A 24,783-nucleotide genomic window follows, 5' to 3' on the forward strand; every position below is an offset into this window, starting at 1 on the left:
AAATGAGGATCAGAACCATGTGACCCAACATGAAACTTCCTTCCAGGTTGCAGTCAAGAATAATATAAGCATTTTATAATCATAATTATAAGCATTTTTAGAGTCCTTTGAGATTTGGGAAGTACTTTTGCTTTTTAAACATTATCTTTTGGAGTTTCACGTAGCAACCCCTGTGAGGGAACTGCTAGGGATATTATTAGATTCATTTTATAAATGAGAAAACGGAGCCTCAGAAAGAGTAAGCACTCATAAGTAGGATTGTTTCCATTCTTCATACTTCTATCCCAGCACTTTATGCAGCAAGCAGTTAATAAATACTTGTTGATTGATTACTCATTCTAGCTATCAAGTATTAGAGATGAATATCTCTGGGTTGGATAATCTTGGGCTTTCTGACTCTAAACCCATAATTCTAACCATAATACAACACTACCTGTCATCATTCAATCCTCTATGACAATAGTGTCAGAATCTCCCTACTACCAATGGCCTTTCCATACAGAGAACACATCTATGAATAGAGAGCCAGAATGGAAAGTGCAAAGAGAACTGTCTTGGGGGTACTGGGCCCTGCATTCAAATCCTGACTCTATAACCTATTGCCACTTTAGTCAAGTTCTTGGATATCTTTGGTTTTCAGTTTTCCTGCTTGAAAATAAAAGTTTTCCGACATTATATTTTTAGCTGGGGAAGTGGGGAAGGAAAAGTACAATACTTACCTAAAATTTATCACTTTTTCAAGTTACTTTAAACTAAGAGGATCTATTTCATTTCTGTCTTGCCTTTCTTCTACCGAGCTAATAAAGCCTGGCAATCAGACTCAGGGATTAATGAGTATTTGTTTAATAGACTCGAATATCCTATGATGTGAATTAATGTGTAAACTACTTAACCTCCCCAAATGTCATCAGTCTTCACTGGCAGGATGAACAAACAAGTCAGTTTTAGATGTGAAGCCTTCTTTGTGAGTGCGCGTGCATGCACACACACACACACACACACACACACACACACACACAGACTTCCATTGTCTGCTCTTTCCTTTGTCCCCACCCCTTTGTTGGCCTCCTTTCTGTTTATCCTAAGATCTAAGTTGAGCTGTAGCCTGTTTATTTTAAAGTATCTGGGGATTAATCTTGCTCTTTTTCTTAGCCAGACAGATGTCCTTTTATTTCTCAGGCTGGTGTGAGATTTATTGATTTTTATCTTCAGCACAATTTGGGACGAGATTTTGGGTTTGCTTTGTTCTTCTCAAAATATTTCAAATAAAAAAGACATACATTATTCAATGACTTTGTCCTACTACTCCATGAGAAGCTGAACACCCTCTAAATGTAGCTTTGAGAGAGAAGGGCACACACACTCTACCAAGCTTTGGGTACACAACTCAGAGGGAAGGGAGCTTTGAGTGGAGAAGTCATCTGATTTGCAAACACTTGATGGATTTTGGCGATCTACATATCTGATCCTGTATTAGACCTTTGCTTGCTTTGTAGGAAGCTGTGAATCTCCCAGCTGTCCAAATATTCAGAGTCTACTAGATTTCCAGCTCTGTAGGTACTGGAATGGAGGGAAGTAGTGATGTTGGTACTATATATCAAAGTGTGAAACTTCTTTTTCTCTTAAAAATTAATCTTTCATTATACATAATTATAATTGTGACATATAATACATATTGATTTTTATTTTCATGTATATATCCTCTTTCACTCAAAGGGCCCTCATAATTGTAACGCAAAAAGCTAAATAAAACAAACTTTCCTAGTGATCTGACAGTACGTATGGCATTCTGTTCCCTGAATTCTTACTCTCCACTGATTAGAAGGGAGGCTTATTTAGCATTTTCACAGCAAGAAACTAAAACTGTCTTCTGAGAATTTGTCTAATTATAATGTGGGCCAGATTGGTGAAATTTGTGAGAATTTGCTTCAAAGTCAGAAGTACTAAGTTTGAAGTCCCACGTCTGACACAATACTGGCTATATTATCCTTGACAAGTCACTTAGAACCTTCCTAGGCTTCTAAAAATCTTTCTAGGACTATAAAGTATTGATCTATAGCTAGGATAGAATGCCGGGCTTGAAGTCAGGAAGATTTATCTTAATGAGTTCAAATCTAGCTTCAGATACTAGTCATGTGATCCTAGCTCTTTACCTCACTTTTCTCATCTGTAAAATGAGCTGAAGGAAATGATGAAGCATTCCAGGATTTCTGCCAAGAAAACCCCAAAGGGTATCATGAAGTCAGACAAAACTAGAAAATTTGATAAAATTTATCAAAATATAGCATCTGCTCCGAGAACAATATTATCCTGGGCACTCACTATTTCTCTCTAAACAGGGAAAACATCCATTATATTAAAGTTCAATGATATAATCAGTATTTCATTTGGGTTGCAGGATGGCTGACTGGATGGGGAAGCTGAATGTCTAATGAGTTTGGCTGTTGCATAAAGCAAGATGAAGAATCCGAGTCTAGGAAAATGATCAAAAAAACTCCCGCCTTGTGAACTCATCAGGTCATCCTGCCGCAATAGTGTGATGGAAGGTCCCTGTCTGTGTAGAACAAAATCAATGTACTATTTATTTCCCCTTCTTCCCCCAGTGACTGATCTGTTAAGCATTTCAGAAACAATGAAGACTGCTATATACCAACTCTAATACTCTTGTTTTTTTTCTTTGAAGCTATTTGTGGGTGTAAAGAATACTATTTGTTGCATGCACTACCCATCCTTCCAGGTGTATCTAGTCTGTGGCCCATGTGGTCCTCAAAATCCATTTGTGCAGATATTATTACACTTTAATATTATACTCATTGGGAATATGGGTTACATTGTTGTCACAAATAAATATGAAATTCTGTATATGGCCCTTGATAAATTTTTCTTGAGCAATATGGGCCAAAAGTTAAAAGGTTAGACACTGTTGTATTTGTTTTTTTTTTCAATCCTTTGAAAATATTCTTTTACCATTTTTATAAATTTAGCGAGGGTAAAGCTCAGACTTCAAATCTCTCTGAGTAAAGGTCTAACTGGCAATTGTGGTGCTTGGGGGTAATCAAGTGGGCTTTTGGTGGGGTGAGGAAGAGATTTTGGAGTCCCATATAGGCCCATAATAGGTGCTATCACCACTGGAAAGGCCATTGCCAAGAGAGGGAGGACAGGCAAAAGTCAAGGAAAAGTTCTTGGGGTAGAATTGCCTGGGTTAGGCAATCTACACATGATGTAATAGCCTATTCTAACTACTTTGTTTTGCTAAATAAGTGGTAAACTCAAACATTGCTTCCTGCAGAAGGATTACATGTGCAGTCAGCATACCCTTAAGTTTTTTTTGGCTCTGGACATAAAACCTCACCACTCCACCCTCATTATGGCTCCGGGTGTAATCCTTCAGCACATGCTCTTTTAATATTCATTTTGAGAGGCACCAGAATTTTCTGCTTCCTCTTGGATAATCGCAGAACAGACCCAGAAAAGCCTAGAATATAGCATTTTTTTCTATACACTCATTGTTACAAGTATTAACAACTTTATTTTGTCCTTTTTTTTTAATGTTATATCACTTTAAGTTGTTGCACTTGAATCCTATTTAGAAGTCAAAGATAAGGTCTAGAAGAACTTCCTAAATATACTCAGTAACTTATTAGTGATTTTTTTTGAAAGAAAATCTTGCTTAAGTAGATTGAGTTTAGATAGGAATCTTTTTTTTGGCATGTCCTGAAATGTTCCAGTTTTAGACAATGGTATTTGAGGAAAAAAAAAACTTAGCTATAGACAAAACAACAATGAAAGTAAACTTGCTAAAAAAAGGGGAACTCTTGGTCACTGAAAGAAGATTCTGTGTTGTTTGTAATTCATCATGTTAACGCCCACAAATAAAAACTAGTCTTTGGAGAGAGAAGATCCTCATTAATCAACACCACCATGAATCTTTGAGTAACATGAGCATTGAGACACCTGGAGCATTATATCTTAATTACTTTAATTGCCAGTGATTTAAAGGAACTAAAGGTTAATTTGTTTTTGATATTGGATTTGGGGAAAAGTGGGTTCCAGATGCCCAGGAGGGGAGCCCCATGATTGGCTGTGAATTTTCTCTTAAGAGAATGTACAAGAAGTCATTGAGAAATCTTAATCACAGGATCATAGATCTAGAAGAGACCTGAGAGATGCTGAATGACTTGTCCAAGATTGCACAAAGATGGTAAGTAGGAGAACTGAGATTCAAACCTGTGTTCTCTGACACCAAAAGCAGCATTATTTTACTGTATCATCTTGGCAAAGATGTAACCACAGGGGCAGCTAGATGGTGCAGTGAACAGAGCACCATCTACTCAGGAATACCTGAGTTCAAACATGACCTCAGACATCTAATAATTATCTAGCTGTCTGACCTTGGGCAAGTCACTTAACTCCATTGCCTTGTAAAAATCTAAAAAAAAGATGTAACCCCAGATGTAGCTTAAAATTTTTTTTATTTATAAGAAGCAAAACATAAAAGAGGCAGAAATATATTAAAGATGTTTACTACTATCATGGAAGACATCCATCAGTCCAACTGGAAGTTTCTAGATAGGTGTTTAGGTCCTTCAGATGCTATTTTCAGACAACATTGTTCTGATTGCATCATTTCAGAAAATTAGTCTATTAAATGTAAACTATTATCACCCAAAAAACTTGGTCTATAACATGGAAAAATCAAATGGATGAAGAGTAATTATTGTTCAGACAATGGCTAGTCTCCTGGGAGTTTACCTTCATGAGTAAATGAAGAGACATTATTTGAACATTAGCATTTAACTAAAGTCTTTTCTAGTCATCAAAAGAGAAGGAAAATTTAATGAAGTTGCCATATTAATTCATCTGAGTGTTTCTCCCTAGTGTTGTCCATGCTGGTGGTCCATGATCAGAGGACAAAAAAGAAGAGCTGAAGCTGCTTGTGGTCTGCTGCTCTTAGGTTACCAAGAAGTCTTGTCAACATGCCAGGTTTTAGCCTCCTAGGCCAGTCTCAAGGACAGTTTCAATATCTTTTAAGAAAAACCAATTACAATTAGTTTCTAATTAATTAAAATAAAGAATCTCCTGAAGTGGTTGCATGTATTCAGATTTGTACTTGAAGTGAAAATTATGTGAAATGATAATTACTTCAAGCCCAAAGGAAGTGTATTGTGCAAATTATAATAATTCAACCACTTTGGAATATTATTTGCACTAATTAAGACTTAGTTATAACAGGAAAAGCTAAGCCAATCTATTTGGCAGGGCAGAACAGACTGGCTCCTAGGAAATATTCATCCTATTCCATAGTTAGTTGGGTATCCCAAAGAGTTGGTCAATCAGGGAAAGATGATTTATTTTATATGCCAAATTTTCTCTCACACATTAAGATTTATGGTTTAATGCCTATAGTGTAAAAAAAGTCTCCATTTGTATCTAGCGCTTCAACAAAAACAATGTTTCTTTTTCGTTTTCTTGCCAATTACATTATGGATTTAAATGGCTTCAACTATTTAAAATAATTTTAAGATGTGCACATTAAATCTAATTGAACTAAAAAAAGATTTCAATATAGAAAATTAATCGAAGAAAATTAGGTTTCTTTTGATAAAATTAAAAATGAATATTGTTATAGATCTAAAAGCATGTAAAGTTACAAACACTTAAGTAAAGCAGTGGTCTGAGTAAAACAGTACATAGAAACTCATTTTTTAATTTTGCATCTTTACTAGAATAAAATTCATTTCAATGAGAAGGAATAGAAATGTGAAAAGTCTGTTAAAAAACTAACAAAACTAAAAATGTCAATAAAAATCCACTTACATAAAAGACTTTCATTTTCCTCATAACATATGGTTATATAATCTATAATGCATTGTTTTGCTTGAAATATGAATACATATTGAGATATCAATTTATTACAATGAAACATGACAACTTCCATGTCTATGGATGAGGATTAAATATTCTCTCATCAATGTCATACTTGAGCAATGTAAATTTACTCCATTCATTTGTGTCTATAGAACATAGCTGATGCTGCAGCTCTCTCTCTTCATTAAGGTTCCCTATTGTCTCAACTTCACCAGGGTCATTCTCTTTCTAGTCTCTGGACATCAGATGAGTATGACTACTTTTGCTGCTGTTATTCTTAGAGGATTGCATGTTAAACCAGGACTACATATAGTTTCATTTTTCAAGAAGTACATATTCTATATTTGTCTTAAAAGCAATCCTGTTTGTCTCCCTGTAAACTTTCTATTTTCTTCTGTGCGTTTGAAAAAATTTCACTGCTATTAGTCTATTTCTTTTCTTTTGGCATCACTCTTAATAGCCCATATCACGCTAATGCCCCAACTTAAAAACATTCTCTCATATCAAAATAAGCATATACAAACCAAAAAAAAAAAAAACCCCAAACATGTTATGTCTGAAAACATGTGACATCCCTATTGTCCATTAGGTTTGTCAGAAGGTGCCATATTTAATTACTGATCCTTTGGAATTGTGGTTCCTCATGGCCTAGATCAAAATTCTTAAAACTTTCAAACTTATTTTTCTTTACAATGTTGTAGTCACTTCTAAATCCTGCAGCCTGTACCCTGCCCCTCTTTCCTGACATCAGTAAATTCAATGTTTCTCTGGGATGCTGGCTTTGTTAGGCAAGCTTTCACTTTATCTTTCCTTGGTCCAGGCACCATACTAACAGACCACTTATATTCTCTATCCCATTCTCTCACCACTTTCTAATTCTAATTCTTCATTATGTACAGCTTTCCTCTTACTAACATATAAGCTTCTAGAGGGGAGGGAATGAACTGATCATTTAGCATATGTATTTTAAAATGCTTTTTCACTCATTCATTCAAATTATTTCCTTAAAGCTTCCATCAGGTCATAGAGGTCTTCCCAAATTTCTCTGAAATCTCTCTGAAATCAATCATTTCTTAGGGCAAAATAAAATACCATTATACATTCATTTACCATATTTTGATTATTCATTCCTCAAAAAATGGCCCCTCCTTGCTTTCCAGTTTTCTACAACTGGCTTTTTTTTTCTTAGACCTTTTTTTGGCATAGACCTACAGTTAGGTATAAGGGTAACAAGTCTCATTTTTTAGGATTTAGGACATCAGGATTTGGTATGGTATAGTTTCTTGATCTGGAGAAATTTTATGCTGGGAGGATTGCTATTTTGCTTCCTGCTGCTACTCTACCATCTTCCCAACTTTCTTGAGGTCTTTCCTCTAGATTTCTAGACATTCCATGGATAGTAGTGTGGCACTCCTATGTTACTCTTTGCCACATAACTAATTTATCTTTTTGCAATCATACATATACATAATAAAGTGTAAAAATAAAACACCTTAAACTGTTTTCTTTGCATGTTTTTCATTTAAATTAAAAAAAAATCATTGTTAGGTGCCTGCCAGCTGAATTATACTTTGTCCATAACCTATTATTTTATTCAAACACCACAGAGCCCAGAGACAAAGATGGCAAGTTCTCTCTTTATTTCACAGAAAAAACAAGTGCTTAAATACCCCTCCTAGTCCCTGGTTTCCCCCCCAACTCTTTAAGTAGCCAAGAAGGTGTTTACTCCTTTAGGTTAGTACTCCCATACAATGTTGCTAGTCAACACTCTCTTACAAATCTGTTCAGTAAAACTACTTTAGAGCAAAAACTACAAATTAAGTTAGAGTTCAAGTACTTTCACTTCAAAACAGGAATGCTTGTTAGTTTCATTTAAAAACCTTTCATCTCTCCTCCCATTATATTTATTTTTGACCACATAGGTTACTACTTTTGGTTGAAAGCCTGTTACCATTTCTTTTGGAATGTGGGTCTGTCTTCTAAGAGCTTACATTCTAGGGGAAGGTAGGGAAGGAGGCCAGCTAAACAAGTCTTTGTGCAATTCTGCCTAGGGCTCCTTTTTGGCTATTTGTATTATGGCTATCTGTATTATGACATTTATGGGAGTTTTCATCCTGGGATTTTTATAAGGGGATAACCCTTAGATTCTAGAATCCAAGGATTATACCCTTTTAAAAATTATGTTTTTAATAATATAAAATTATTACATTAATGTATATTTACATTAATAATATAAAGTCTATTAAAAATCTTTTGATATTTCCTGTTTTCTCATGGAGATCTTTTCTGTTTGATCCATTCTAATTTTTTAGAGAGTTCAATTCTTGACTAATAGTGACTATTTTTCTCTTGTACAATGTTAATCATGCCATTTTTCTCCTCCTATTTCATTTTGTATCTCATCTTCATATCATACATCTAATACAGTCTTACAGTTCCTGTTACCAGGTCATTATTTTCTTAGAGGCTCTTAAGTTGTGCTATATGGTGTTACTTCTTTCTCTGGTTTACCTTTTGGACCCTTCTCAATCGAAGCTATTTGTTGTTTGCTAATTTCTTCTATTCCTTTTTTCCCAACCTCAATTTCTGGAGTAGGGGTTTGTGCTTGGATCAAATTCTGCTCCAAGACATACATCTAAATGCCTTGAGATGTCTGATTGATCCTGAGTTTGGTTTAACCACCAAACTAGGCTCCACCTTCTGTAGAAGCTGGCTAGCTTTGTCTTTGTGCTGGCTTCAGCATAGTCTATTTTGACACTGGTCCGGTCCCCTAGATCATTCAGTGCTAGACACTAGTCTGGCCTTATCTATTGCTACAAAAGGGGACCATGAGGACTGCTGGTCTGGGCCTATCCTGCTGTGGGTTTAGGGTACTTTGTATTTTGCCTTCCACCTATCCTGGATTGTCTTTGCTCTGAGTTTTCATAGGACTCTTCAATTTTTTTTTGTTAGTCTAGTCTCAGATTAGTTTATAGCTAATTCTCCTTGTTTTTATCTTTACTCTTTCTCCTGCATTTTTAGAGCATTTGGACTTTTGCAGAGGAACTCGGCTTTTGAAGATACTAAAATTCAAATTTTCCACAATATTTTTAGCAATATATCTTACTATCTATTGATATTCACAGAATGGCTCCTGAAGGTATGACTTTATCCTGAGCACTTACAGAAATAAGTTATTAAAATTTTGAAGCTTTAGTAATTTTTAGATATTTGTCATTTTTTTAAGGGATGGAGGGAGAATAGAACCATAGAATCTTACAGTTGATAGTAAGGATAACCTGATCCATTGCTCTTTTTTTCCAGAAAATGGCAAAAGTTCGTGTTAATTTTTATAAGCTTCCTTTAATGTCTGAGACATTATTTTGAACTACTCTTTTGTCTCCTCAGAGCTTCCCAAATGATACTTCAACACATCAAACCCAACCCAACATGAAAGATAAAACAATTAGGGCATTCAGGAAACGTTTCCCTAATAGAAGGTCATATATAAGTTCCTCCTTAAAGAAGGCAAGTTGAAGAGAGGAAATTGAGGTAATACATGGCAGACAAGGAAAAAAGACAATCTTGACTATTTGTTGAAAATGAATTTCCAAATATAAACTAATTGTATTGAAAGCAGGAGAGCATAAGTCTTCCTGTGCAAAATCCTAGCCACCATCTTGTAGAAGGTATCTAGACAAAATTGCATTCCTATGTGAAACATTTGAAGCACTTCTTTTCTATGACATTAGAAAATTTTTTTTCAAATGCAATGGACAGTTTTGCCTTTTGAATGCTATATCCAAAAGGTTTGTAGTGAATGACAAAATATTTCAAAAGTTTTTCAGTTTATTGTCTATTTTACTCATATTGAGAGATACAGGTCAATTATTTGTAATGTTGGCCCAAAAACAAAACATAATGCTAAAATCAAAGCAAAAATGGCAAAAAAAACCTGGCTACAGAATGTAAATAAAATATAGTTGAAAATAAAACATTCTCGGTTGGCATATTCATACAATTCAAGGTACTTAATTATTGAAAATTATTCAGTTTTTGAAAAACTTTATTTCTAAGTATAGACTAGATAAATATAGTCTTCCAACTCTGATTCTGTAGATAATAAATTAGACAATAATTTCTTCCCACCACATTTTAATTTAAATCTTCCTGAAGATAGATGGATGTAGCATCCATGTTTCCACTGTTCTATTAGGTTTATTCACACGTGCAACCCTAGAATATCTAATTTTATAAACTGTCATAAATTTTCAAGAAAAAAGTAGGTTTTTTCCTCCTTTTCCAATAGAGGCCTTACTATTAAAATATTTTAACAGATAATCTAATACATCATTTTAAACATTCACATTTCTCAAGAGATATGTTCAGATGCTCTGAACATTTAGATTCTTATTTAGCAGGGGATGATATCTTTTAAACAAATGAACCACTCTACCCTGATGTGTGAACAGATCCTTCCTTCTGCATAAAAAATACAAGACTCATCATCAAAATGTTTAAGCAATTTTTCCACATGTGGATGTGATGAAACCACATGGAACTGAAACACCATGGAAACTGCCTAAATTCATTATCTCTGCTTAGAATTAGCTTACATGATCATTCAATTAGTTTTTACTGAGTATTTACTATTTTGTATCCAGCATTGTGAGCTAAAGTGCTGTCAACATTTCAGGCTGGCTATAAGAAATTAGAAAACAAATTAACTTAGCTTTTTCATATAAAATGTTAGCATCCTGATTTAATCATTGGTGTTAGTTGGAAAAAAAGAAACAAGAAAAGATTCAGCTTGTTTGTTCAAGAGAAAAAAGGCATCATGTTACAAAGGCTTCCTACTAGGAAATGTTTCCTCATGAATATTTTTTCTGAAAATTTTATTCACTACAATGTAAACCTCTTCAGATATATCCTATATGTGTACTCAACAATATTAAAAAAATTTGATAAGAAAATAAGACCTTGAGTAGGCTGAATAGAGTGACTATTTTTAGAGAACTGGAGCCATAGAAAAAAGGTAGAAAATAACAGGAGCTGTAGACAGGAATTTCTCAATCCATTAATCATTTTCCTTAAATGCTGTCCACATTTGTAACAACTTATATTTTCAATTTCTTTTTTATTCACAATCTAGATAAGAAGATAACCCTTTAAAATATAAACTGCTAGAAAAATTCACTTTATTTTTTGGTTAGGCTGTAGAATCTGAGAGGAGAAAATTGTAAATTCAGTTGAGTGTTGCAGTCAATATAAGTGCATCTGAAATAAAATAAGTTTTATATCTAATGTAAAACTTAACTGTAAATATAATTTAACACTTAATGAAAAAATATTGAGACAAATTTTGGAGGCTCAATATAGGAGTTATGGTCATTCTTTTTATAAGTCATAAATTGGCATATTTTTCAATTTATGATCACTTAGGAAAATTGTAATATACTGTATTAGTTAAGTCTTATGAGAAAACACAAAAATACTTCAAAGCATTGTAATTACATATGCTTGATATATGTATGTATCAATAGCTACACCCAGTGGCCACAAAGTAGCTATTAGAATAGGTAAAGTATTGGATATAGGATCAAAAAAGAATTGGTCTAGTTAGATTGGAAAAAGACATCACCAAAAGATTGAATATGAAGCGATACACACTTTGGATTACATCTTGTGAAGACTGAGTACAAAAAGTAAAAAGGTGTTAGAATTTGTTTTGATGTGTTTAAATGGAATTACATTAATATTAAAAATTAAATGTAATAGTTTCAACTACTCTCACTTGAAGCTTCTGATAACTAATTAGTAAATGTACTACTTCCAAACATTTATAATGAAGGAGGCTTGAAGGAGTGTATAAAATGAGGGAGGTAGACCTGAGTGCAAATCCCCACCTCTGCTACTTGCTGTAAAGAGCATAGAAAAGTTAACAAAACTTCTCTGAGCCTTGGTTTTCTCATCAGTAAAATGGGGGAAAGAACATCTATAGTATAGTGAGAGAAATATAAATTTTAGCTATTTTAACTAAAAGGATACTTAATGTACTGCAAAATCTTAGGATCTCTAATATTTTTAATAATGTTTCAAAATAATCCATTAACTATAACTAATTGTTCAAATAAAGCTCAAACAGAACAGAGAACACACAGATACTTTATTGCTCACCTTTCATACAAAGCACACCTTCAGCCATTTTCTTTCACAGCTTGACAATGTTTTATGTACACAAAAACCCAGCAAGAAGCATCATGTGGATTTCAGTAAAGAATAATGTAAAACATCAACTCAGCCAGGCTTTTGTTTCTGCAGCAATAGTAAAGGGCCTCCTCCACTAGGCAACATCCATCTTCCTACTTTGTAGTGCATTTCTTCAATTACAAAAAAACAAAAACAAAACAAAAAGGCACCTGCCCAAAACAAACTATCTTGTATTTGCTGAGCCAGTGGTATTAACTCGTGCATAAGACAAATTTCAGTTTGCTGATCCTTCTAGTCAACTTCAAGTAAAAATAAGGTTGTAGGAGAAAATTATTTTGGATGGATGCAGGTCAGTTTGAATTGCTATATTTAACTATATGCCTACATACTAGAAGTTCACAACTTAGCTTGATTTAATGATCTTTGTAGATTTTGGCCATATTCAAGGTCTTTAGAGTTGAGCAAATGGTTGTTTTTTAATTAACAAGATAAGGCTACTGAATGTGCTATATGCAGAAGAGCTCATGTAATAGAAACATACCTAATATTTTAGAGTGAAGCAAATGTATATAATCTCGCTCTGAATATAAAAGGCCAATTATTTAGAGTAGAACTGTTCTTGGAAAATATGAACCAGAATACATAAAAAGAAAATTTCAGTTAAAGAGACAGGGTTTCCTAGTGAAAAATCTATAAAGAATCTAGGAGAATGCTTCTCAGAACTGCTCATTGAAGCCATTGTTGGTCTTTCCAAGAAATTTCTTCAAAATATTATGCATTCTGACTGTGATATTAGTCTAATCATTAAACATCCATGGCTATTTATGTATTTTTTTTGGTAAAAAGTATACATTTGTCAAATAAAGAGCATTAACATCCATTTTTAAAAAATTGCATATCAACCTATAATTTCATGTTTAAAGCAGGAATTTCTGGCCATATATGGTCTCATTAGTTCAACTAGATATTTACCAGGCCTCTAAAATGAAATTTCTATTACTTGAGCTCTGTTGAAATCTAATTTTTAGTAGCCTCAACTAGAATACTGTCTTCCTTGTCCAAATCCAGAATGATTATATTGATAACCTCCATGTTGGAAATGCTGCTCAAATTGACCCCCCTGATTATAATTCTGGCCCCCTCTTCCTCCCCAGCCTCCACCTTGGCCTCCACGACCTCTGCCTCCTCGACCACCCCTCCCTCCTCGACCACCCCCACCTCGTTCACCATGATGCCCACCACCATCTTGGTATCTATTGTCCTGTTGGTAACCACCACCCTGATATCCACTTCCTGTATATGACGATGATTGGAAGCCACCATAACCACCTCCTTGGTAGCCACCACTGCCACCATGGTAGCCACCTGTTTGGAAACCTGAATCTCGATAACCACCATCTTGATAGCCACCTCCTCCTCCTCCACTCCCTCCATCTGTCCAGCCTCCTTGATGTTTATTTCCTCTTCCACCCCCTCGACCTCCATGGTCATAACTACCACGTCCACCTCTTCCTCCTCCTTGTTCGTGACCACCTCGTCCTCCATATGACTGTTCGTGACCACCTCGTCCTCCATATGACTGTTCGTGACCACCTCGTCCTCCATATGACTGTTCGTGACCACCTCGTCCTCCATATGACTGTTCGTGACCTCCTCGTCCTCCATATGAATGTTCGTGACCTCCTCGTCCTCCATATGATTGTTCATAACCACCTCGTCCTCCTCTGCCTCCTGACTGCTGAGGTCCATCTTGTCTTTTCTGCCATGGTGGCATCTCTGGAGGTGGAGGTTCAATTTCATTGGGTCTACCACCTCTGTCAGGTACTCTGCCCATCAATACCTAAAAAATAAAACATAAACTATTTTATTTCACAAACAGAAGACAGCTATTAAAAAATGAACAATTTGTAATTTTGTGGTTATCTTGATATTTGTGGTTATTCCTGATATTTAAATTCATCACAATGACAGCTTATATATAATATGTATACATATATATGTTTTAAGGCTATTCAAGTATTTATATTTTTCTTCAATCTTTGCAATAACACAAGGAAGTAAGTGCTATTGTTATCACAATTTTATAGAAAAGCAAATTTAATTTGAGAATGGTCTGGTGATTTACTTAAGGTTATTAATAAGCATCTGATGTGAGATTTGAACTCAGGTTTTCCTAACAATAAGCCCAGTGCTCAGTTCACTACACCATGATGGACTTCATATTTCATAAGCAGAATGAATAATTGTGTTCTGAAATAACACAAGGAGTGTAAGACAGAGGAGGGTTAGGAAAGGAGTTATTTGGTTAAATCTATCATCATGATGGGAAACAAATTTGTTGATTATTATGGGATAAAGACGGGTGGCCCAGTCTTTTAAAAGTATTTTTGATGAATAAAAATTCCCTTAAATTTTCTTGCATGAGAATGTAATTTAATGTTTTCCCATTTTTTTCCCCCAATAAGATTATTTTATTTTCTAACATGCAATAATCCATAGAAGAGAAACTAAATAGATAAAAAAAAGTTTTTGGAGATAGAGTAGTGTAGTTGAAGAGAACTGGTCTTGGAAATAGGAGGCCCAGTTACTATTTCTGACACATATGATCCTGTAAAAGTCACTTTAACTTCTGTGCCTCAGCATTTTCATTTGTAAAATGGGGCTACTATGAGGTTATTAACTAAACTCACAGAGTTGTTTTGAAGTGCGTTCTTTGTAAACCTCAGAACTACTATCAAAATGAGAGCTTTATAAATTGCCCAGACTAAGATAGGGAATTAGATAGGCAACTTACTGAGTTAGGGAATCAGTACATTTATCTTGGACAAATGTGAACTAGTCCAAAATTAATTAAGAGGAAAAGAATAGGGTGGGTTGAAAAAAAGGAAGCTGTGCAGCACTTTCAATGAATCCAAGATGTTCTTTGAAACAAAGCCAACTTCTAAAAACCAATGTTCTTCCAGTGCTGTTATTGTGCTAAAAATCATGGAGTATCATAATCTCTAGAGGAGCTGTAGTCCAACAGGAAACCATAGTAGTCCTGGGGGGGCTCATTCAAATGGGATAGTGTGGGTTGCATTGTATTCGTGAATAAATATTGAATTCTGTATTCAGTCCTTGAGGGGTTGTTACTGGGAGATGAGGTCTTGAGGCCTGTTCTAGAGCAAAGCTGTCCAAAATGCAGCCCAGTGGCCACATGTGGCCCAAGCATGCAATTTTATGTGGCCCCCTGAGGGTTTATTAAATAAGGCTGAGCTATCACAGAGCTCTCACTAAAATGGCAAATCAAAATGTATTGTCTATTGCTTCAATACAAACTTTTAAAAGTATGGTTGGACAGCCCTGCTCTAGAGAATCAAAATTCTAAGTGTCTCAGAGGGCAAAATCAAAAAGATGCATGGTAGGAAATTAAACAAAAGAGTTATGAATTTACAGCTAGAAGATACATTATTCTATTCCCCATTTTATACATAAGGAAATTGAAGCCTAAGAGGTTAAATGATTAGCCTAAAGTCATGTAGGTTATTAAGTGTCAGAGCAGTGATTACAACCTTCTTGTCTTATTTCAATTCTAATAGTCCTTCTATGTTGCATTATCAATAATCAATTATGTGCAACTTGTGGCAAAAAAAAGACATCACTCAGAAAATGTGTAACTGGAAAAGCAGATGGCTAGATCCTATAGGCAGAGTGAGGGATAATAGTTCAAGAGTTGCACTGCTATCTACAACATGTTAAAACAATAGAGGTGCAGCTAAGTGGCTCATAGGACAGAGTCAGGATGATCTGAATTCAAATTTGACATCAAGATACTTGATACTTACTATGTGATCTTGGGCAAGTCACTTAACCCCATTGTCTCACTAAGAAAACAATAAAACAAAGTCTCCATTATATTCAGAATTTCTTCAAGGATTTAGGAAGGTCATTGATGAGAATTATACAGGATAATGAGGAAGAGTACTCACACAGAGGAACTCAGATATAGGGAAATGTAAAATATTTTTGAAAGGAAGTTACTAGAATGGAAATGCTAATGCATCAGATTTATTAGTGGAATTTGAGTCATCAAATCCTTCAAGTTATAATTTTTACAATAGCAAGGACATAAAAGCAATAAGATTGTCAAGTGTTTTCAAAATATAAAAAATTATTGATTTCCACATTTTATAAGTTGTCAATTAAAAACAGGAATCACTTGATTATGTATGTACATATATATAATTTTGACAATACTCTTTAGCTGAAAGATTCACCATGCAAAAAAAATGTTTTATCTTTATTTTGAGGAAAAAAAACCAAATCTCTCAAAAACATCTTACCTTATTGATGGCACAGGCAGTTTTTTCTCTAATGGAGCCACTGCTTGTCCTTAAAATCTTTGAAAGATCCTGCCGAGCAGCCAAGAGATGAGCAACAGAAATAGTACTTTTAGCAGATAAGAGTGTGCGTTTTGGCTGGTAGACCTTTGCTAATTTTTCTGTTTGACTCTGTTGAAAGGACAGAAAAAGACAAAATTGCTTTCAAAATAATAGACATATCAAAGAACCTCATGATTAAAAAAAGTTACATATATGTCTAAAAATCATAAGAAGATTAAACTATGAACAACTTCTTAAGGGGAAGGTAAGTAGACAACAGAATCACAAATGTGAGCTAGAATGATTCTCAGAGGTCATCTAGCTATGAAAAGCAGGACCCATGAAGGTTAAGTAAATCACACAAAGATATACTGGGAAAGAGAGGGAGGGGTAATGTCCTCCTGGGGAAAGGAAAAGGTAGAGTCTGAGGGGAAAAACCATAGGAAAACAAATAGAAACCCAAAAAATCTAGGCAGAGTATCAGAATACCAAAATCCATGACCTAAGATGGGTACGAAGACAAGTTCTAGGTTAGTGATAATAGGTCTGAGAAAGCCTAACAATAACTGATATTCTTATAAGGTTTTAATGTTTGCTAAAAACTTTAAATACAATTTTCACTTAAGTATTAAAACAACCCGATGAGGTAAATAAAATTATTATTATTATTGTTAACCCCTTTTAACAGACGAGGAAAAAAGTCAAGGAGGGTTAAATGATTTGCTCTTGGTCACACAGTCAAAAAATGAACACATAAGGCAGGATTTCTATCCAGGTCCAGTTCCTTGTCCAATATATTCTCCTATGTCATATAGTCTTTCACGTCATATTAGGAAAATAAGATGCAAGGAGTATCATGGCATTAAATGCCTTATACAAATTGACTGCCTTACATTTTGGGCTATTTCCACTGCATTTCTGACTGGATACCAGTGTGCTTATGAATAATGTTCATCCCACCTTATCCTTATTCATTCACCTCTATGGGTTACCTTGATAGCATTTCTGTTCCCATATGGGCTTGTAGATGTCAAGGATTAGTGGAGTGGCAATGGTGGAAAGCAGCAAGGTTAGTAATTTTGCACAGCAACCCCTCACTCAAATGCAATTCACATCAATGTCAGGGCATCACCTCCCTAATGTCATGGTCTTCTTTCAGAATGAAGGACAAACATCAAAGATAATGCTATTCACTTTATGATTAATGTATAATCTGAAGAGTATATTCTTCCTGCCTGCCCATGCAGATAAGTGTAACTTGAAGGGTATAACTCAAAACTGACGCAAATCAATATAGCAAAAAAAGTGGAACACAAGATAGATATAAAGAAGGTTCTTGATGTGTGGGAGGCAATAAACAAATTACCTTGGTGCTTCAGAAATGGCCTTCTGTCCTTTTTTTTAGTTTCCAAAGAAGGATGATGATGGTACAGAATTTGTGTTATGAGAGTTTAGCTGCTTACAACTCCTCAGGACCATAAGTATAGTTAAATTGGGATCATCTGAATTGAGGCTTTGGCTGCTTATACAATGTGCAGCAATTCAGTTTGGGTAGCCTAAATTCACCTAGGAAGGGACTACAATATATATAAATAGAATGAGGGCAGGGAGAAACCACAATAGTAAGGCAGCTTATTTACGTTGATGGTGGTAGGACATAACATTACAGATAATGTAGCAAAGTTTGATTTGTATAGTGTCTGTCTATATTATTAGGAGTGATATTGCACAAAAATATAAATAGTTATTTGAAGGGTAGTAATGGAATAGTCCAGAAATAAAATAATTTGGAGGTCTCATCTTGATACTGTAAGAAAGGGTTGTGAAATTTTCCTTTTAGAAATGGGAAGGCAGTCAAGTCAGTGGAAGGTACACCAATATGAAGATAACATCACTATCCTGGGGATAAGAAAAGTCATAACAAAATCTAATACAATCTAAAGATTAGAAGAAAAATGACAAGAATTATAATAATATTGCCTGAGTACATCCCTAATATAGGTGGTCATAACAGACACCAAACTGCAGACATGGGCACAAAAGCACACAACTCTGTATAAGGTTCTGAAAAGAACCTGTGTTGCACTGATAAAATCTATTGTGGGAAGATGGGAGTATTGCCTATCAAGAGCAATCAGGAAGGTTGTTAAAAAAAAAAAAAAAACAATCTATCTAGGAAAAATCTCCTTGGCATTTGTCCTACTTGGCATTTCCTAGTTGGAAGATATTTGGATCTGAACATATGAATCCCTCAGCAAGTGGGGGGGGGGGGGTGTTAATAGCTTGATTAAGAGTTAGTGGCTTCAAAATTTATAGCCTATAGATTCTCTAGTCAAGGTGATTCATCTGTCAGATGTCCCAATTTTGGTTTTCAGTATAGTGCAGTTTCCCATAGATTGCACTATATGGGAACATAGATAACAAAACTGAACTGAATATTTAGTGAAATTGACACTGAATCAGTTGCTTGATAGTCCCAAGGTTTGCTGGTGTAATAGGACAGCGTGTAAGGCCTGAAGTCAAGAAGATTTGAGTTCAAATCTGACTTCAGAAACAGATAGCTGTGTGACCCTGGGCAAGTCATTCAACCACTGTTTGCTTCAGTTTCCTCATCTGTAAAATAAGAATGATAATAATATCATCTACCTTCCAGTGCTGTGAGAATCAAATGAAACAATAATTACGAAGTGTTTAGCATAATGCCTAGGACATAGTTCTTATTCTTTCTGTTGTTTCTTTTTTTTTTTTTTGCAAGGCAATGGGGTTAAATAGCTTGCCCAAGTCCACACAGCTAGGTAATTATTTAGTGTCTGAGGCCAGATTTGAACTCAGGTACTCCTGACTCCAGGGTCAGTGCTCTCTCTTCTCTCTCTATATATATGACTAATCCCAAACCACAATTCACACCCCAACCAGCCATGCACAAGACACTAAGGCCTACTCCCAGTGGAATTTTTATAGCTCTGCCTTATCACTGTGTGTGCACACGCGCAAGCGCACAACAATATATTATCCTATAACTCTGTTCATAATCCATATGATTATCTAGATCAAAAGTTATTTCTGCGGCCACCATTTTCTTAAAACTTCACTTATATTTATACAGATCTCACTGGATCTAAAAAGCAACTTCCATTGAACAAATAGTGTTAAGTAGTTGCCCTGGAAGAAAATGGAAGGGATTCCTACATGTACATCACCATCACTGAATATATAAAAAAAAGTACACATGTTGATAAATAATTTTGACTTGGCCTAATTAATTCTAGACAGTCACAGCCAAGACCTCCAAAACTTGATCTTCCACTACAGGGTCAAGGTAAAGTTGGGGATCACATTCTATCATGATTCTTGATACCAGGACACATGGTACCTGATGGAAGACAGCAGATTCATTGGTTAAAAAAAAATAAGTTATTTGCAAAGAAAAATGAGAATCAGATGTCTCTCTGGAGTTCTTGAAGGAATTCCCTTTTCCATGTTCAGAGGCCACTCTGACCTCTTAGGAAGCCATAAAGTACTTGGTCAACTCAGTGGGAAATCTCTGTTGGAGATGGAGATTCATGAAGAAATTGTAATGGAAAAGAATCTCAGTTGACCTGACAAGGGAATATAGGAAAAATTCCAAGTGCTATCCAGGGCTAGGGCCATTTCTCCTATGACTTGCAGTTAGGAATTTGCAGCATTCAGTGTCACAAAAACCTTGCCAGGTTGCTAGTTTTTCAGAGGTAAGAGACAATAAATTAATAAGGTTCCAGTCTCTGAAACTTCATTACTGGGGCTTGAACTTTGGAAAGCATTCCAAGTAAGCAATGTATTCCTGGAGTCAGATAGTACTTAGTGTTAGCTAATGTGTGAGACAGCTAACATGAACCAGCGATAAGATATCACTTTGGCAGGAGTAAAGGCAATCTTCAATTAGGGTTGAAAAGGCAGGAACAACTTGGGAGGAAAATGATTGCAAAACAAAAAAGAAAGGCCAAATTGTAAACATGCATATATGAAGATATAAAGACTGTCATAGGCTGGTAGACCAGTAATTAGATTGGGAGTCCATATGATTTTAAGAAGCCAAAGTTTAAGGAGTCAAAGAGAATTGACTTTTTGTATGACTTGGCCTGTTTCCCCAAAGCATTGGCCATTTTATTTTAACTGCTTGTGTTTTCTGCCCCCTGCTGGTATGGTCATAAACAGGGTTGACTAAGCCCCCTTCTAAATTTGCTGTTCCCATTAAACCATGATAATGTACTCATACATACAATCTGCAGAGAGAAAGGGAGAGAGAGAGAGAGAGAGAGAGAGAGAGAGAAAATTCCAAACAATTTTCCTTTTCTCTTAGCTTTGGGTTCCTATGAAGTAGAGGGGATAGTAACTCCTACCTATACAGTACTTAATGAAGTATCCTATATATATTTTCATCAATTTCACAAAACTGTATCTCTCAAGTTAAAATTACAATAATTCATAACAATGAAGGGTCTAGTTTACCATTAGACTCTTCTGCAATTTCAAAACGTATGTAACTCTTCTTTTCCAAATTAGTATGTTAAACTTAAGCAAATCATTGCCTGATGATTCATCTTCAAATTTAGACCTAACCATTCTCTTTTGATTTAACCTCAAAACACACTACAATTATCTATTTATTTGTATAAATAATAAATTAGGAATAATTAAACTTTTCTTTTAGTGTAAAGAGTAATCCCATACAGGTAAGCTGTCTTCATTTTTTTCAGATCACAGAATCACTAAAATATTAATCTAAGATTCTATCACAAAAAATTTGGTTCTTACTACTCTATCAACCACTTGAGCATCATCAATAAACATTTACAGTGCCAGGCATTAAATGCTGAGAATATTTAAAAAAAGGATCAGGCCTTGCACTCAAGCATAGGGGAGACAAAAAAGAAATACAGAAGAATGAATAAAATACAGGACAAATAGTAAGTAATAAACAGAAGGAAGGCACATAAAACAAGAAAGGACTTTCTATAGAAAGTGAAAATTTCATCAAATTTATACAAAAGAGGTCAAATTGGAGGGCAAAAGTCAAAGCTAAATCTTATCATTTCTTATTTCACAATCTATATCCAAATCCATGTGAACCCTGAAAAAATTTTATGTGTTTATTTTAGGTTTTTGCAAGGCAATGGGGTTAATTAAGTGGTTTGCCCAAGGCCACACAGCTAGGTAATTATTGAGCAACAATGTGAGATAATCAATTGTAAAGGACTCAGTTTCTCTCAGCATTTCAGTGATCAAGGACAATCTTAGAAGACTTGTTGCCATACACATGGTGGGGGGGGGGATCCATGGAGGCTGAATGCAGAACAAAGCATATTATATGCACTCTTTTTTTTAAAGGTTTTTGCAAGGTAATTGGGGTTAAAGTGGCTTGCCCAAGGCCACGCAGCTAGGTGATTATTAAGTGTCTGAGGACAGATTTGAACTCAGGTACTCCTGACTCTGGGGCTGGTGCTCTATCCACTGCACCACCTAGCCGCCCCTTACATTCACCTTTCAAAACTTCTTTTGTTTTTTCTTTCTCATGTTTTTTTTTCTCTTTAGTTCTAATTCTTCTTTCAGAACATGACTAACATGGAAATATGTTAAACACAATTGTCCATGTACAACCCCTATCAGACTACTCACCGAGGGAGGAGGGAAGGGAGAGTGGTAGAAAAATGTGGAACTCAAAAGCAAACCAAAAAAAAAAAGAATGATGAAAACTATACTTACATGTAACTGGAAAAAATAAAATAACATACAAAAAAACCCAAATTCCTTCAAATACCTTTAAAGTATTTAGTTACATACTACTGATTCCTTAAATGGAACTTAGTTACCTGTCATCTATCAATATGCTGTACTAAAGGAACTTAATAATATAGTAGCAGGTTTATTAAAATCTTATATGCTCTCATAAAGATATATGATCTTCATTAAGTAGAATAATATCACATTTAGTAAGAATAGATGTCAGTACTCACTTTTCAGAATTCAAAATTCTAACCGATAATGACAGCCTTTATTCCCATTATTCCTTTGTCTCATTTTGTTGACCCTTAGTGTTTTGCAGATCTTAAATCATTATGTAAATATTTTTATTGTTATTATTAGTCATGACTCATTTATCAAAATTAGTTATCTGATATGATTTATGAGTATTGTTAAGTTGTATCTGATGCTCCATGACCCCATTCAGGGTTTTCTTGGCAATAATTGAGTGGTTTGCTATTTCCTTCTTCAGTTTATTTTAGAGTTGAGAAAACTGAGAAAAAAGAGTTAAGTGATTTCCCCAAAGTCACAGTTTTTAAATGTCTGAGGTCAGAATTAAACTTAGGTTTTCCTCAGACTGAGTGTTTTATCTACTACACTCTCCTAGCTGCCCTTCCAGATTAAGAACTCAATAAATATCTGTTAAATGCAACAGATCCATCCTAAGAAAGACTGCTAATAATCAAAAGAAAAGCCAAAACAAACAAATAAACAAAACAAAAAAAACCCCAACCCAAAGCAAAAAAGCTAAAAGAACGAAACAGGAAGCCCTTAACTAAATCCCTGACCTTGGACAAGCCATTTCACTTTTCTGGGCTTTGGTTTCTTTATCTGCAAGACAAGGGAACTGGACTAGGTGTTTCCAAGTTCTCTTCAATCTCTAAAATACTATGATTCTATAAATATCCAAGCATAATAGTTGAACAATTAGCCAAATGCAGTTATGTGAAAGTTTTTACATATTTAAATAAAAAGTAACTCAATAATAAGATAATTATAAGCTCTATTGCTTAATAGGTTGATTCTGTTTCAGAAAAGAAAAATAATTTTAATGTATTGTGGGAAAAATTAATGTACAAGTCATTCAATAATGCATTCTTAATTCAGGATTTGGAGAAGACTCTTAAATACCATATATTATCTTCCCACCAAATAAAAGCACAGTTCTTAATATTTTAAATGTCAATGACAAAGTCAAAGTAAAAAATTTAAGTTTAGGTAACAAATAATTTCATTTTTTTTTGCACATTCAAAGTTATGATTACTAATTCTTTATTGCCCTCCATGCTTTCTTCCCTGTTTGTATTTTTCCCCTTCTCCCCCCTTATTGTATTCCCCAGTATTTTGTTTCTGAATACCAACCCCTTCAGTGTATTTGCCCTTCTATATCACCCCCTCCCCTTTCCCTTCCCTTTGTTAGTTCCCTATCCCCCCCCTCCCCTTTTAATACTTGAAAGGTTAGATGTTTTAAGTTAACTAAGTATGTGTAAATTGACTTTAAGCCAAGTCTGATGAGAAGATTCAGGTGTTTCTCATCTCCTCCCTTCTTCCCCTTTAGGTAACAAATAATTTCAAAGACACTTCTATTTTTCCCCAACTGAGTAGTTCCACTACTGACTGATGAGGAAATATTTATTTTGAAGAGAAATAATAATGTAAAGAAACTGGCTAATGAACTAAGAGGTCATGTTTCAAAACTCTGTTCTTTTGTAGTGCAATGTGTACCTTTGCTCTGTCTGACCAGCCAAATGATTGTACGGTGACATCCAGTCGTTTCACTAAAAGTTTCCTTCGAACTTCATATTCATTGGTTATGGCTTGGTTAACTGCTTCTATTTTCTCCTGGAAAAAAGTCAATTATCAGTTGAAATGCTCAATTCAAATTTTAAATTGTTTTGATTTTCTCTTTGTAATAAACAGAACTACCAAAATAATTTAAATCCTAACAAATTTCATTATGATTAGACTTTTAAATTCAAAGTGTATGATAAAAACAGCTTACATTTTTGTAGTAATTTATGGGGAGAGCTATCCTCCCCAATCCTTGTGAACTGGTTAGTGTTAGGTATTACTAAGTATCATACAGCTTGGTAGTTACTAAACTGACTTCAAACGTTGTGTTTTAAACAATGCTCAGTGTGATGACAGATATTAAAGGTTGAGAACATTAATTTTAACACAATAGAAACAAAATTAGATTTTTAGATTTTTATTAATTTCTAAGCACTCTGGTTTGAGAAATAGGTAACTTATAACCTATTTTGATTTAAAATTTCTTATACTGAATTGACCCTCATGAAAAATTTTCAAATTATGTCCTCAAATTTAAACTTTTAATATTAATAGGTCTAGGCAAATTAAAGTTCAGACAAAATTTTAATGTCTAATTTACCTATTAGGTACATATTTTTAATGCTAAAATAAATGAAAAGTTAGGAAAAAAATCCTCACTTTTACAAAAGAAAAAAGTACCTTTAGGCTACACTTAGAAAAGTACTTATTAAAACATACTTTAAGAAGAAAGCTTAAAAAGCATAATTGCTAATGTCCAAAAGATGAAATGAATCATGGTCTACCAATTTAC

The 24,783-nt window shown here is 34.6% G+C and overlaps 2 protein-coding genes across 4 annotated transcripts in view; one reads left to right on the forward strand and one right to left on the reverse strand.

The window, feature by feature from the left end:
- RASGRP3 (RAS guanyl releasing protein 3) overlaps positions 1-8,010 on the forward strand; it is a 136,496-nt gene extending 128,486 nt beyond the window's left edge. The window contains exon 19 of one of the 2 annotated variants that reach the window (XM_074209686.1): positions 2,399-8,009. In XM_074209686.1, coding sequence (XP_074065787.1) covers positions 2,399-2,407 — 9 coding nt within the window. In that variant the 3' untranslated portion in view covers positions 2,408-8,009. Of the gene's footprint in view, positions 1-2,398 lie in introns of both variants that reach the window. The other variant, XM_074209685.1, reaches the window with a different exon arrangement.
- A 3,984-nt stretch (positions 8,011-11,994) lies between these two features.
- FAM98A (family with sequence similarity 98 member A) overlaps positions 11,995-24,783 on the reverse strand; it is a 40,942-nt gene continuing 28,153 nt past the window's right edge. For both annotated transcript variants that reach the window (XM_074209688.1, XM_074209687.1), the window contains exons 6-8: positions 23,925-24,041; positions 16,380-16,547; positions 11,995-13,897 (exon numbers count right to left, since the gene is read on the reverse strand). In XM_074209688.1, the coding sequence (XP_074065789.1) occupies positions 13,091-13,897; positions 16,380-16,547; positions 23,925-24,041 (1,092 nt within the window). In that variant the 3' untranslated portion in view covers positions 11,995-13,090. The remainder of the gene's footprint in view (positions 13,898-16,379; positions 16,548-23,924; positions 24,042-24,783) is intronic.

This window comes from Macrotis lagotis, chromosome 1 (assembly GCF_037893015.1).
Source record: "Macrotis lagotis isolate mMagLag1 chromosome 1, bilby.v1.9.chrom.fasta, whole genome shotgun sequence".
Taxonomy (NCBI): domain Eukaryota; kingdom Metazoa; phylum Chordata; class Mammalia; order Peramelemorphia; family Peramelidae; genus Macrotis; species Macrotis lagotis.